Here is a 14038-nt window from a genome sequence, read left to right on the forward strand (position 1 = left end):
TGTCCCATATTTTATTAAACAGCCTTAACACTGCTTCAAGTGCACTGTCTGTCATATGAGCTAACATACTGTAGCATACACCATCTTTCCCTGGTGACATTTGTTCACCAAATTACACTTTTTGAAAGAATGACATTTATTGAAGTGTTCCAGTTGTTTTTTAGTTTAGTTCATTTGTTTTCACATACGCAAAAAAAGAAAAAGTCATACATGAGCAACAGAAACGTGATGGAGAGATGCAAAAAACCGTCAGAGGGGCTTCATCAAGGCACTTTCCAGTGTATACCCTAATCTATTACACAAGTACACAAAATTAAGATCTCTGAATATTAGTAGACAGCTTACACAGGGAATCCACAAGTATAACATCAGAATGGTTAAATCCAACCTTTAACATCTTGATGGGCAGTTTACACAGATAGTCCATAAGTGTAACATTCAGGAAATAAAATCAAACCTTTAACACATAATCCATCAGTATAACTTTTTTTCCAGAACTGATTGTTGTTCCATTGTTATCTGCTGTTAGTTCATCCAACCATTGGAAGATTGAGGTGTTTTCCTACTCTTTCAAGGCAAGGCAATTTTATTTATATAGCACCATTCATACACAAGGCAATTCAAGGTTCTTTTCAAGAGAAATACATTTAAAAAAAACATTAAAGGAAATTGTTTGAGATCATTAAAAACAAAAGCTGAAAGCAAGACAATAAATAGTTAAAAACAGTGCAGAAAATGCATTTAAAAAGCAAACATAAAGCAAAAGCAACAGCAGACAAATATAAAAACAATAGCTACAGATTATCCTAACAATAAGTTACATATCTAGTTCACTGGTAAGCTGCAGTAAATAGTAATGTTTTATGCCCTGATTTAAATGAGCTGACAGTTTCAGCCGACCTCAGATATTCTGGAAGTTTGTTCCACAGGCGGGGAGCATAGAAACTAAAGGCTGCTTCACCTTGTTTGGTTTTGATCCTGGGAACACTGAGTAAACCTGTTCCAGATGATCTGAGGGGTCTGGGTGCTTCATAACGTACAAGTATATCAGAGATGTATTTAGGCCCAAGACCATTTAGTGCTTTATAGACAAGTAATAAGATTTTAAAGTCTATCCTTTGACACACAGGAAGCCAGTGCTCCACTCTCTTGGTGTTGGTGAGGACTCTGGCAGCAGCGTTCTGGACAAGCTGCAGTTGTCTGATTGATTTTTTACTCAGGCCTGTGAAGACACCGTTACAATAGTCCAGCCTGCTGAAAATGAAAGCATGAACAAGTTTTTCTGTATCCTGTTTAGACAGAAATTATTTTATTCTTGCTATGTTTTTAAGGTGGTAGTAGGCTGATTTAGTAATTGTCTTAATGTGACTATTGAAATTTAGGCCTGAGTCCAGAACTACACCAAGATTTCTGGCTTGATTTGTAGGTTTTAAAGATAGGATCTGGAGGATTTTCAAACAAAACAAAATATAGACATATACAAATGAAATCCTGCTTAATCATCACCTATGGGCTTCTACTCATGTGTGGTGGTGACTCTGTTTGCAGAGCTCCTGCCCTTTAACTGTATTTTGATGTTTTTGTGAGCTCGGACCTCTTCTGGGCAGAGATTTCCCCAGCCAATGAAAGAGCGCAGGTGCTGTGCCCGAGCGTGTCCGAGTGTGTCCGAGTGTGCACCAGCGCGAGCCTTGCCTGAACCTCTTCTGTGAAGCCTTCTTCCGCACCTCCGGGCTCCGTACACCCGGGAGAGTTGAGCCTGATAGGAGGGGCCAAATTTGAATGTGTGTTTACAAACAGCAACTGGAAAATCCTCCAGACCCTACCTTTAATGTCATGGCGTCAAGGTGAGCACTGACTATTGATCTTTGTTCTTTGGGGCCAAAAACAGCTATCTCAGTTTTGTCTGTGTTTAGTTGTAGAAAATTCTGGCACATCCACGTATTAATTTCGTCAATGCACTTATTTAGCAGATGTAGGGGACTGTAGTCATCTGGTGACACTGTTATGTGAAGTTGTGTGTCATCTGCATAAGTATGGTAGGAGATGTTATGATATTCCATAATCTGAGCAAGAGAAGAAATCCCTGTCTTGTAAATAAGATTTAAACCAATTTAGCACAGTGCCAGAAAGTCCCACAAACGTTTCTAGTCTGTCGAGCAGTATCTTATGGTCAACTGTGTCGAATGCAGCACTGAGGTCCATTAATACCAGAACCGAAATCTTTGATGCATCACTGCTCAGATGAATATCATTTAAAACTTTGCAGCCTCAGTGCTGTGATGTGCTCGAAATCCAGACTGAAAGGCATCAAAGGAATTGTTTTGCTCCAAGAAGGTGTTAAGTTGCTGAAAAACAACCTTTTCGATGATCTTTCCCATTCTGGATAGCCTCAATACCACAAGTGTGATTGGCCTGCCTGGGTTCAGTGTAGTTGGTATTGTCACACATTTTATTTGGAGCTAGTGCATCGTACCTGTTCTGTAGAGAGTTCAAGTGGAGGGGTGAGTGTTGGGGCTCTCTTGACTGATTTCCTGCTGGATTTGCCTTTGTGTCTAACGACATCAGCCCAAGTCCTGGCTGGAGTTGATGCTTTTAGTCGAGCACCAGTCCTGTGCCAGTAGGAAGGGTCGTTAGGGAAGGCCAGTTTGGGAGCCTCTGCAGCTGATCCAGTGGTGTTAGGACATATCCATGGGACTGTGTCAGCCAAGTCAGCAATGGTATGCTCCACATTTGATGTATTTCCATATATAAAAGTCTGTCTATCAGCACCTTGTATTTTAGCTGCTGCAGAGTCAATGAATTGCTCACTCACAAATTTGTTGTAGCATTTAATTCTTCTTTTGAAGCTGCCTTATTGTCTCGGTTAGTCGCTCACACTCTGAGCAGCTCACAGATTTTGCCATCTTGTCCTTGTCCTAATCACAGGTTTCCAGTCACAGACACAGCAAAAGGCTTGCACTGTGCCTCAGCCCTGCTCACACAGTACTAAAGTGGTGAAAATATGGCAGTAGTCCTCTGTATCTTTCACAAATTAAAGTCCCAGTGTTTTATAAGTATCCAGGATCTACTTTCTGTAGCTTTTAGCAGGAAAAAACAAGTATATTCACAGAAAAATGTAAGCAAAGCGGAGCGCAAGCAGCAGAGCGTCTGCACTGTAAGAAAACCACCCTTACATTCAGTTTAGTAGTATTGTTTACTTGGTGACAGATTCACAAGTAGGGCAGAGTTGCCGACTCTTCATCAATGAAAGTAGCTAGCACTAGCTCCAACAAGTCACTTAAAGTCTCCAGATAACATTATACGCTCAAATGAATATTGATGATGTCATCGCAGAGTGAATCACCGTGACCTTGATCTAAACCTTCCAGGTAGAAACTGCAAACTGTTTTGAATTGCAGCTGTAACTATAAAGTTTAAAGATACATGGTTCAACATGGTGGTTTGAACTATCAGACGTTTCTGCTGTGCTTATTTTATGTCCTGAGTTGCTTTATTACTTCCTTTGCTTTCACTCGCCTCTGCAGCAGCTGCTCCTCTCATCCATCGATCAGATCAGCTCTGATCGGACGACTGCAGGAGAAAAACTTGTTTTAGCCACATAAAAACAGGGTCACCTAAAACAAATCAGTTCAGAATATTTTCACCGCTTCACCTTGCTGTCAGACAGCACTTTACAACAGTAAACTGATGTTTACCGTTTGGAACCTACCTAACTGTGCCAGTTCTCTTATCTGCTTTCCAAACTGGGAGTTGCCCTTCTCTGACTCACATAAATTGTGGATAATTAGGTCCCATAAAATCTGAGTAGACATAGCTTATCATAGCTCAAACTGTGTGACGTTCGCAACAGTAAAGAGTGCAGCTTCCGGGGTAAATGAGTTAATGAGCTCACACTCTTTAAATAATGACAGTAATTGAACTTGAAAGTTTATTCTTGAACTTGGAAACATTTCACAACACAAGGTCCAAATAAGTTGTTTAATAAACAAATTAAACACTGTGAATGACTCAATTTTATGTTGTGTAGGAGGTGTATCATATGTCAAACTATAAATAGTTGCTTCCCCTTAAGGTAGGATCAGGACAAAAGGATTAAGAAAAGCATTAACCCTAAAAGAAATATCATACCTGAAGTCTCCCTCCTCCAAGTTTAATCTGACCTGACTGCATGGATGAAATCATTAATATCCTACAGGACACTTTACATACAGCATGTGAGCAAAGAGAAAGAGGCACAACATAACGTCTTCACATTCTGTGCATGTGCACTTTCAGATATTATAAAATAGGCAGAAGTGCTAATGAAACTTATCTTATGAGGAAACACATATAGTTGATTTCTTGCTCATTTGATATGAACAGCTGTTTCAAGTCATAAATAACAACCAGGCCAAGTGAATCTTTAGTGACAAACACTGCAGCTACAGTGTGTCTGTCGTGTGGGATTTCATGTGTTTGTGTAACTGTCCAGTCTGTGTTACAGGTATCATACAGACACTTCAGCTGAATAGTGTGTCTCATGTGTGTACTCTTTTTAAAGTGGTATTCCATATGAAAGATTTTTTTCAAACTGAACAGCTGAATAATTTTTCTCCTTCATGAGTTCTCATGTGTGTGTGTAAAATATTAAGTTGTGTAAATGATTTCCCACAAATTGAACAGTTAAATGGCTTTTTTCTTGCATGAGTTCTCTTGTGTATCTTCAGAATTCCATTGCGACTAAATCTTCTCCCACACTCAGAGCAGCTAAATGGTTTCTCTCCTGTATGAGATCTCATGTGTACCGTCAGATGTGCCTTTTGACCAAATCTTGTCCCACATTCAGAGCAGCTAAATGGTTTCTCTCCTGTATGTGATATCATGTGTTTCTTCAGATGTGCATTGCGATTAAATTTTTTCCCACACTCAGAGCAGCTAAATGGTTTCTCTCCTGTATGTGATAAGATGTGTTTCTTCAGATGTCCATTGCGACAGAATCTTTTCCCACACTCAGAGCAGCTAAATGGTTTCTCTCCTGTGTGAATTCTCATGTGGTCATTGAGATTTCCCCTTCGACCAAACCTTTTCCCACACTCAGAGCAGCTAAATGGTTTCTCACCAACAATCAAATCACAGACAGGGACTTCATCATTTTCCAGACAGTTGAAACCTGACTGAGGTTCTCTGGTCTCCTTCCAATTCTCATCACTGTCATCAGTCTCAGGTTGTAAATGTGTATCTGGGTCTGAGTTCCTGGCTGGTTCTGGTCCTCCACAGTCCTCTCCCTCTGCTTCTGTTTCCATCTGTTCAGTGTGTCTTTGATGAAGCTGTGAGGACTGAGGTTTCTCTTCATCATCTTCACTCTTCACAGGGACAGGAGTGGATGTGAACTTGGTGATATCATCCTCCTCCAGCCCTTGAAGCTGCTCTCCCTCCTGACTGATCCAGAGTTCCTCCTGTTCCTCTTTAATGTGTGGAGGCTCTGGGTCCTCCTGGTCCACACTGGAGCTCCACTCCTGCTGCTCAGGGGGAACCTCTTCTTTAACCACTAACAGCTGCTGGACGTCTGCAGGAAACAGTAAACACACACACAGATGTTACAGAGAAATGTTGTCGTTCATTCACATCACAGCTCAAAAACTCCTTACTGAACTTCTACAGATCTCTGAGCATCAAACAGCTTCACAGTGTTCACTCAGCTATGTCATAGCAGTCATTAATATGTACTGTTACTCTTGTCATGTCTGGAGGCTACAGTGTGGCTCTTTATTTGCTCAGGCTAAAGTGAATTATTTGAGAATGATTGTCCATAGGATGCAACAGTTTACCATTTGATTACTTGCAGCTTGAGTAAATAAAATGCCGGTAATGGCACAGTATCTGCTGCCTTACAAAACAACACAATGTAGATAACATTATGGACCATTTAAAGCCATTTTCTGATATGTTATGTTAGCTAAATTAGCTAGCATTGGCTAATTTCATGGTGTTTCTCAACTCAGCTACCAGTGGTAGAAAGTAGCTAAGTACATCAACTCAACTACTACTGCAGCACAAATCTGTGGTTCTTGTACTTCACTTATGTATTCCTTAAAGTGTGTGAGACTGGGGCAGAGCCGATGGTCATTGAAGAGAGGTGAGGTAGCTTGGCCGAGGACATAAGCCCTTTCTAGATAGGAATTGTGCAAATTTGCAGGAAAGCCCAATCAGTGTTTTTTCAGCATTGGCAGTATAAAAACAAAACTGGGGAGTGCCACCTGCCTACTAAATACAGAAGGCGTTTTTTTCGGGGCAATGGAGGGCGTGAGCAAGTAACAAAACATGTAGCTCAGCGTGTGACGTAAACAATAACGTGGGAGGGAAGCCGCGGCTAGTCAGGCGGCGATTCTCTCGTAAGTCGGCCCGTTCTTCACCGTCCCCGTCATCTGACGGTTAATGGCCTCTTCATTTGCAAGGACAAGGAGGGCGCTCAATTCCTTGTCTCCCCAGTTGCTCATCTTTTCAGTGTCTGTCAGGTTTGCGTTTCCCTCTTGCTACTCCTCCTACTGCCAATGTCAGATGAACCTGAACTAAGCCACGTCAAGTCGACCCATGTCTGTCGAAAAAAATGGTACAACGCACATATTGTACATTTTTACTCCACTTTGTTTAACAGCCGGAATTACTTAGTGGATCATACTGACATTACAAAATATGATGAGACAATGAAAATTATTTAATAATAATACAGTTTTTTACAGTACCTTTAGCACTAATTTCAGAACCTTGATGTCATTTTTCACAACTCTAGACACAAAACTCAAAACAGTCATAACTTGTAACACAGGCTGTCCAGTGCTCAAAACATTGCATTGTGCATCCATATCTTTAAAGAAACCTTACACCTGCAGAATCGCTGTTTCAAATAACGCATTGTATCATAAAATACCATATGAACTTAATTTAGATCACCCACACACAAGATACAGATAGTGTCATTGTTTATTACTTTGAACAATCATTAAATTCAGTATGGTACTACATCACTCTACGGTTAACTTAAATGTATTGAAGAAATACAACATAGATTTCTTTGAATCAAAGCAAAAATAATTGGCTACAAAAAATAAAAAACTACAGTACTATAAAACGCATGTAAAAAAAAATAAATAAATAAAAAATCTCTCAGTTGTAAAAAGGATTGATTACTGTACTGCGCTCCTATCCATCAACCCTGTCATGTGGATTTGGCCACAGGTTCTTATCCACATCACAGTTGATGTTTTCATTTGCCAAACATCTCCTCTACCACGTTTCCCCACACCTCTAAAATGAGGCCCATGGCCACCTCTCTGTTGAGGCCTAAGCCCTCCTCTAATACGAGGCCCAGGACCACCTCTCAGAAGGGGTGCGTGTCCCCTGCCAATCCTTTGACCACCATGTCTTCCTCTTCCCATTGCTTGACCTCTGTTGTGATCACCTGCGGACTCCATGTTACTGAAATCGCTTGTGCAGTCAAGGATCCCACTCATTTATACTCATACCACAAGGTGAAATCAATCATCAGTAACGAGTTGAGAGTGTTGGAAAAACAATTACAAGGGGCTTTCATGATCTAAACATTACTATAAATATTGTTCAGCAGTTTCCATAAAACTGTGCGTTAAGAGAAATCCAAGTTTAACTTATTATTTTGAGCAGTTTTATACATTGATAGTTAGATCATTGTAATGAAATGAATGGACAGTCATCTCAGATGTAATGTGTGAATTGCATTTTGAAATGGTAATACTTTGATGTTAAGCTGTGTCATTTTGAACAGGTGATTTTAGTTAAATGAACAAATGATCTGAGGTTAATGTGTATAGTATCCAAGCAATTGGAAAAAGTTTTGAAAAAATGTGCATTTTGATCATTAGTTTTGAGTTTTGGGACTAGAGTTGTGAAAAGGGATATCAAGGTTCTGAAATTAGAGCTGAAGTCATTGTAAAAAAAACTATAATAATAATGAAGAGCCTAGTTTCCTATTCACTCTGAATTTTGTCTGGATTCTGGTTCCAGTCTAAAGAGCGGATGCGGAATTCACCAAATTCACTACCAAAGTAAAAGTGTTCACCAAAGTAAAACTTTAAATTCTGGCGCACCATCGATTTGGGGTGATGAGGGGTGTAAAAAAATCGATTAACTTAATGGCTTGGGGCTTTTCTTGTAAATTATATTCTTTAAATTATAAAGTTTCACTGCATTTTTATTAGCTTGGTGCTTTTATTTTGACGGAAAAACGCATCCATCGAATTCCGGATCCTGTCTCACTCGCCCTGGTTCCGGTTCCTTACCAAAACGGCCACTAACGGCCCCAGACTAACGACACCAGAGAAGCTAACGCGGCGTATAAACGTCGACAGACTGAATATTTATTGAACAAACCTGCAGTTATATTATTAATAATGAACTTGTAATGTTTAATGAACAAACCTGCTCTGTGTAACTGAAGCTGAGGGTTGAAAACAGCGTCCAGTAGTTTCCGTTGTCGCTCGTTCTCCTCTTTTGATCGACAAAGTTCCTCCTCGTACTCTGCTATCGTTCTTTCAACCAGCCCAAATATCTCTTCAGCAGCCGCAGTTAGTCGCTGCTTCACCAACGATCTCAGCATTTGGACTTTAGACATGTTCACACTTTAAAAACACAACAAAGAGACTCTGCTAACACACCTTTCTACCAGACGCCATCTTGTTCAAACAGTGTGACGTTAGCGACAGTAAAGAGTACAGCTTCCGGGGTAGATGAGTTAATGAGCTTCAAAATAAAAGTCCTCAAGTATTAATGAAATCACAGGCTCACTCAGGAAAACACATGCAGGAGGAGAAATGATTAAATTACACTTTTTGAAAGAATGACATTTATTGAAGTGTTCCAGTTGTTTTTTAGTTTAGTTCATTTGTTTTCACATACGCAAAAAAAAAGTCATACATGAGCAACAGAAACGTGATGGAGAGATGGAAAAAAAAACCCGTCAGAGGGGCTTCATCAAGGCACTTTCCAGTGTATACCCTAATCTAATACACAAGTACACAAAATTAAGATCTCTGAATATTAGTAGACAGTTTACACAGGGAATCCACAAGCATAACATCAGAACGGTTAAATCCAACCTTTAACATCTTGATGGGCAGTTTACACAGAAAGTCCATACGTGTAACATTCAGGAAATAAAATCAAACCTTTAACACATAATCCATCAGTGAATCACTGTGACCTCGATCGGTCTAAACCTTCCAGGTAGAAATTGGAAACTGTTTTGAATTGCAGAGATATGTGAATACAGCAAACCTGTTTATTTCTGTTGTTATTTGCAGCTCTAACCGTAAGGGTTAAAGATTTATGGTTCAACATGGTGGTTTGGACAATCAGACGTTTCTGCTGTGCTTATTTTATGTATTGAATTGTAGCTCTTTTACATCTGAAAAACTCCCATTATAAAATACATATTGTTTCCTGTTCAATGACAAACCAGCTTATTGTATGAGATGCAAAATTGCAACATTTCAATTTATCCAACAGCAGTTTATGGTCCAGTATGTCAAAGGCTGAGCTAAAATCTAACAGTACTGCCCCTACTAGGTTGTTATTATCAATATATTTTAAACAGTCATCTGACATCTGTGTTAATGCAGTTCCAGTTGAATGCCCTTCATGATATGCATGTTTAAAGTCTGTGATTAAATTATTTTCTTTAAAGAAACGTTGTACTTGTTCACAGACTATCTTCTCTAGCAGCTTGCTTAGAATTGGTAGCAGACTGATCGGTCGACTGTTTTTACCACTAAATCCCACTGTTGCATCTTTGGTGAATTTGGTGAATTTCGTTGATTTTAGTAACATAATTCCTCAATTGACAGTAAGCTTCCCAATCATCCTTACACCCTGTTCTGTTAGCTATACCTCTTGCTGTAGCTCTTTCAACCATAGCACTTTGTAGCTCATTATCAATCCACGGTGCCCTGACATTCTTTACTGTGTGTTTTTTCATGGGTGCATGTCTGTCCACCACAGGGTAAAGTGTATTTTCAAAAGCCTTGATGGCATCATCAGGATTGTCTTCCCTATACATTAGACCAACATAACCTATTTGCATCATTACAAAAAGACTCATGACAGAATCTCTTATATGATCTTTTATAAATTACTTTTGGTTGCCCCTTGGGTACTTTTGCCTTCCTAGTTATTGCTAGTAAGTTATGATCGCTGCACCCAAAGGGAATGGATATCCCCTTGGAACACTTATCCACAGCATTTGTAAAAATGTGGTCTATACAAGTAGATGTTGTCTTACCACAGCTGTTTGTTTGAATTCTTGTAGGTTGATTGATGACTTGTGTTAGAAGAAATGCATTAATTACATTAAGCACTTTACTCTTTAGTGGACAGTCATGTGACATCCAGTTTATATTTAAAGTTATAGTTGGTAATCCTGTTCAGAAACACTTCTTATTATACTGGGTGAAATGGTCCTTCCATCCTGAGAGTAGTCAATACATAATGTGTTCAGAAAAAGGAATGAAAAAAATCCAACCTCTGTGGCAGCTGCAGGCCTGTAAAAACTCTGACCAATCCCTGCTATTCGGTGCGAAAGGAAAGAACCAATCAGATGTCTTCATGTCTCGTCCTGCCCGAGCCCTGCTCTGTCCCTCCCTCCCTCCTCCCTGCGTGCACTCATCACGTGTCACCGTTGCCGGAAATATTCAGCACACTCCTCAGCAGAAATACTGAGTTAGCAGGAGTTTGCTGAACAATGGCAGAGAAAATGCGGCCAAAAGTATCACTTCCAGCGTTACTTGTAACGGCTCGCCCCGCTAAACAGGCTGAGAAAAGAAAGTCAGAGGCAGAAAAGGCTGCGACGAAAAAGGCTTTGGATAAAGCAAGAGGACAAACCAGACATCAACATCGGTGCAGCTTTTGAACGGTGGAGACAACTGAGGGAGCTGAAGGGCCTGAAAAGTGATGCAGAGGTTGCTGTCTTTCTGTTGGACAGGTAATTATTTGTTGCATGGTCTCAAACAAAAGGGATTGAAGTAGGCCATTCCCACACTTAAATAACCTTCCTCTTCCTGGATTTCCTCCTGAGAGGACTAATTGGTGGATCTCTCCACCTGATCTCAAGGAGTTATGTACCCTGCTTAGTAGTTCCCCCTGCTGGCCCCCAACTGACATTATTTCTCCTCTTACAAATCCACTAACTAGCTCTGGCTGCTTCATCTGACATTTCCTTCACTGTCTTCCTCAAACTCTGTCCCCGCACTCCGAGTTCCCCCAGGAGCGAGACAGCTGATCTTGCTATGAATCCCCTACACCCCACTTCCACTGGACAAATCCTAGTCTTCCATCCTCGCTGCTCAGCTTCTGCTCCTAAGTCTGCATATCTAAGCTTTTTTCTTTCATAGGCTTCTTCCACTGAGTCTTCCCAAGGAACTGTCAGCTCAATGAAATAAACTATCCGTTGACTCACTGACCACAACACTTTGTCAGGCCTCTGCTTGGTACAAACTATTTCCTGGGGAACAACAAGCTTTCCCCCTAAATCTACTTGCATTTCCCAATCACAAGCACCTTCTGCTTCCTTACTAACTTATCTCTTCTGTGTTTCTTTCCCTCATGGACAAACTGAATTGCTAAACTCCTATCCTTAACACCTTCTGAATTCACCTGTCTTCGCTTCTGAATTCACCTGTCTTCGTTTCCCTTCGATGCCTGCAGCTAAACATTTCAACACCTGGTTAAGTCGCCATGTATATCGGCCTTGTTACCAGCTAACTTTACAGCCTGACATGAAGATGTGTTCTGTAGCACATCAATAAAATGATTCATCTTTCTTACTCTTCTGCTGCTCTGAAGAGAAATCCACCAGAAGGATGAAGCGAGAACTGGTTCTTGTGTTGGAGAATGATGCCGAGCTGTAACGTTTGAAACTGATGCAGATTAAAACTAATGCAGCTGAGTTCATGGTGGATTTGTACTGTCATTGATTCAATGATCCACGTGATGTTTTTCTTTTTACAGAACGTGTTTTATTAATGACAAAGAGCAGCAGAGGGAGCTCTTTGCTTTTTATTTGAATTACTGTAATATCAGCATAAAACATGACTTATGTCTGATCAAAATGTCTGCGGGAAGTAAAAGTTTCAACAGAGATTCATGTGTTGCTCCTTGAATTGTCCCTTTTACAGCAGATGCTGTGACGGACTCATCATCTGCATTAATACCTTAGTTTACCCCTTTATAGAAATGTAACGGAATCCATAATTAAACACATCCAGAGACACTCAATAAACACCTTTGACACGGTCACAGAACTGTTTGCCTCCCCCGTCACACACCTGCTGCTCATCACCTGCACCTCACCTTACCTGCGTTTACCTGCTCTAGTGCGCCACCGTGTGTACAAACACCAAACTGCACCTATTTACATTGGTCAACATTATTGAAACATGAAATCAAAACCAAATACAAAGAATGTTATTGCGACTCCAACACTCTTATAAATATAGATTTATTAAGCGTACAATTCTCTCAGAATTCTGTCGTCTTGTTGATTCAAGAATGTTTTTAAGACACATGATTGATAACAGCTGCTGCATAAAAATATAGATTTCACATCACATGTAGTTTCTGACACAGATGTTGGAGGGAGAGAGTCTCAGAGTTTGTCTGGTGTTTTTAGGACCATGACTTTATGCTCTGATGACTCATTCACAGAGGGTCCTCCACACAGAGTCCTGTTAGTCCTGATGGGCTGTTCCTCTGACAAACTCAACGTCTATACGGCTGAATAAACATTTTCTCTTTTAACAGTTGATTTAGTAAAACAAATTTTGAAGGCAAAGCACAATATGAAACTGAAAACCAGTACTGCTACTGCTAATGATGTTAATATCAGTTCAATGTGGGGGCCAATCCCTGCCCAACTCTCTGGTTGTGGACTCTCTGTTGGTCTCTGAGGTCTGGGCTCATCAGCAGCTGCTGCAAAGGACAGATCATAAAATGTGAGTGACTGAAGCAAAATCATTCCTGAAACAGTGAAACAGGAAACAATTCAGCATCATTATGTGATTGGTTCACTACCTCACTGAGCTAAGACGATTAAAGATGAAGGTGAAGCTTTACTTGATACAACTGTGAGCAGAAATTCAGCCAGAAAAAAACTCCTAAATGTTCTTTAATGTTTAATTAACTGATTTAAATATCTAACCTTGTGCTACAACATCAAAAATCTCTGTCCTTATATATGCTGAACTTTGAATCTAGATAAAATATAAACGGGTGATTTAAAAAAAAAACTCAACCCCTGCACAGCTGTCTTAAATGTTGAAATTAGCTCAAGAGACCAAAACCGTTTTTGTTCCAGGCTGTAAACATGTTTATTTCTGCTGGAAAGGTGGGCGTGTTAACATGGGGGGTCTGTGCTCTCTGAGCCAGCCTCAAGTGGCCATTAGAGGAACTGCAGGTTTTGGCACCTCCACGTGGGATTCATTTTTCAGCCTCGTAGGTTGCTGCTCGCTGTCAATGAGCATCTGACTCAGTCATTGTGAGGTGTCTTCCACTGTGCACAGGATTGTGGGTCAGAATAGCCTGGAAAAGTATGCACTGTGAAATGTGACCTGACACAGTGGAGCATCCTGGTGTTTTTGGCAAACTGCATTTGACNTCAGTCATTGTGAGGTGTCTTCCACTGTGCACAGGATTGTGGGTCAGAATAGCCTGGAAAAGCATGCACTGTGAAATGTGACCTGACACAGTGGAGACGCACCTCATTTTCTAGTATACTGAATGGTGTAGTTGTGTTGGTACTGGAACTCACAGTTAGTCTTTACTGAGTTACTGAATCAACTTACCAGTGACATTGAGCTGACATGTAGCAGTGCTCCCACCATAATGTGTGAACACTTCACACATATACAGTCCTGAGTCATCAGTCCTGAGTCTGGACACATGAAGTCTGAATTGTCCCTCTCTGAGGACGTCTTTGTCACACTGGACTCGTCCTGTAAACTGTTCATCCTGAGACTCTGGGACCTCAACACCT

At 40.5% G+C, this 14038-nt stretch overlaps 1 protein-coding gene and 1 long non-coding RNA gene across 5 annotated transcripts in view; one reads left to right on the forward strand and one right to left on the reverse strand.

The window, feature by feature from the left end:
• The window catches only part of LOC126404399 (uncharacterized), a 150415-nt gene extending 145030 nt beyond the window's left edge, over positions 1–5385 (forward strand). For all 3 annotated transcript variants that reach the window (XR_007571466.1, XR_007571467.1, XR_007571465.1), the window contains exon 3: positions 5321–5385. This is a non-coding gene — a long non-coding RNA (uncharacterized LOC126404399). The remainder of the gene's footprint in view (positions 1–5320) is intronic.
• The window catches only part of LOC126404325 (zinc finger protein OZF-like), a 59353-nt gene extending 50640 nt beyond the window's left edge, over positions 1–8713 (reverse strand). Inside the window, exons 1-2 of one of the 2 annotated variants that reach the window (XM_050067492.1) lie at positions 8434–8713; positions 3903–5545 (exon numbers count right to left, since the gene is read on the reverse strand). In XM_050067492.1, coding sequence (XP_049923449.1) covers positions 4566–5545; positions 8434–8626 — 1173 coding nt within the window. In that variant the 5' untranslated portion in view covers positions 8627–8713 and the 3' untranslated portion in view covers positions 3903–4565. Of the gene's footprint in view, positions 1–3902; positions 5546–8433 lie in introns of those variants that run through there. The other variant, XM_050067494.1, reaches the window with a different exon arrangement.
• Between the last annotated feature and the right edge of the window lie 5325 nt (positions 8714–14038).

This window comes from Epinephelus moara, chromosome 17, assembly GCF_006386435.1.
Source record: "Epinephelus moara isolate mb chromosome 17, YSFRI_EMoa_1.0, whole genome shotgun sequence".
Classification (NCBI taxonomy): domain Eukaryota; kingdom Metazoa; phylum Chordata; class Actinopteri; order Perciformes; family Serranidae; genus Epinephelus; species Epinephelus moara.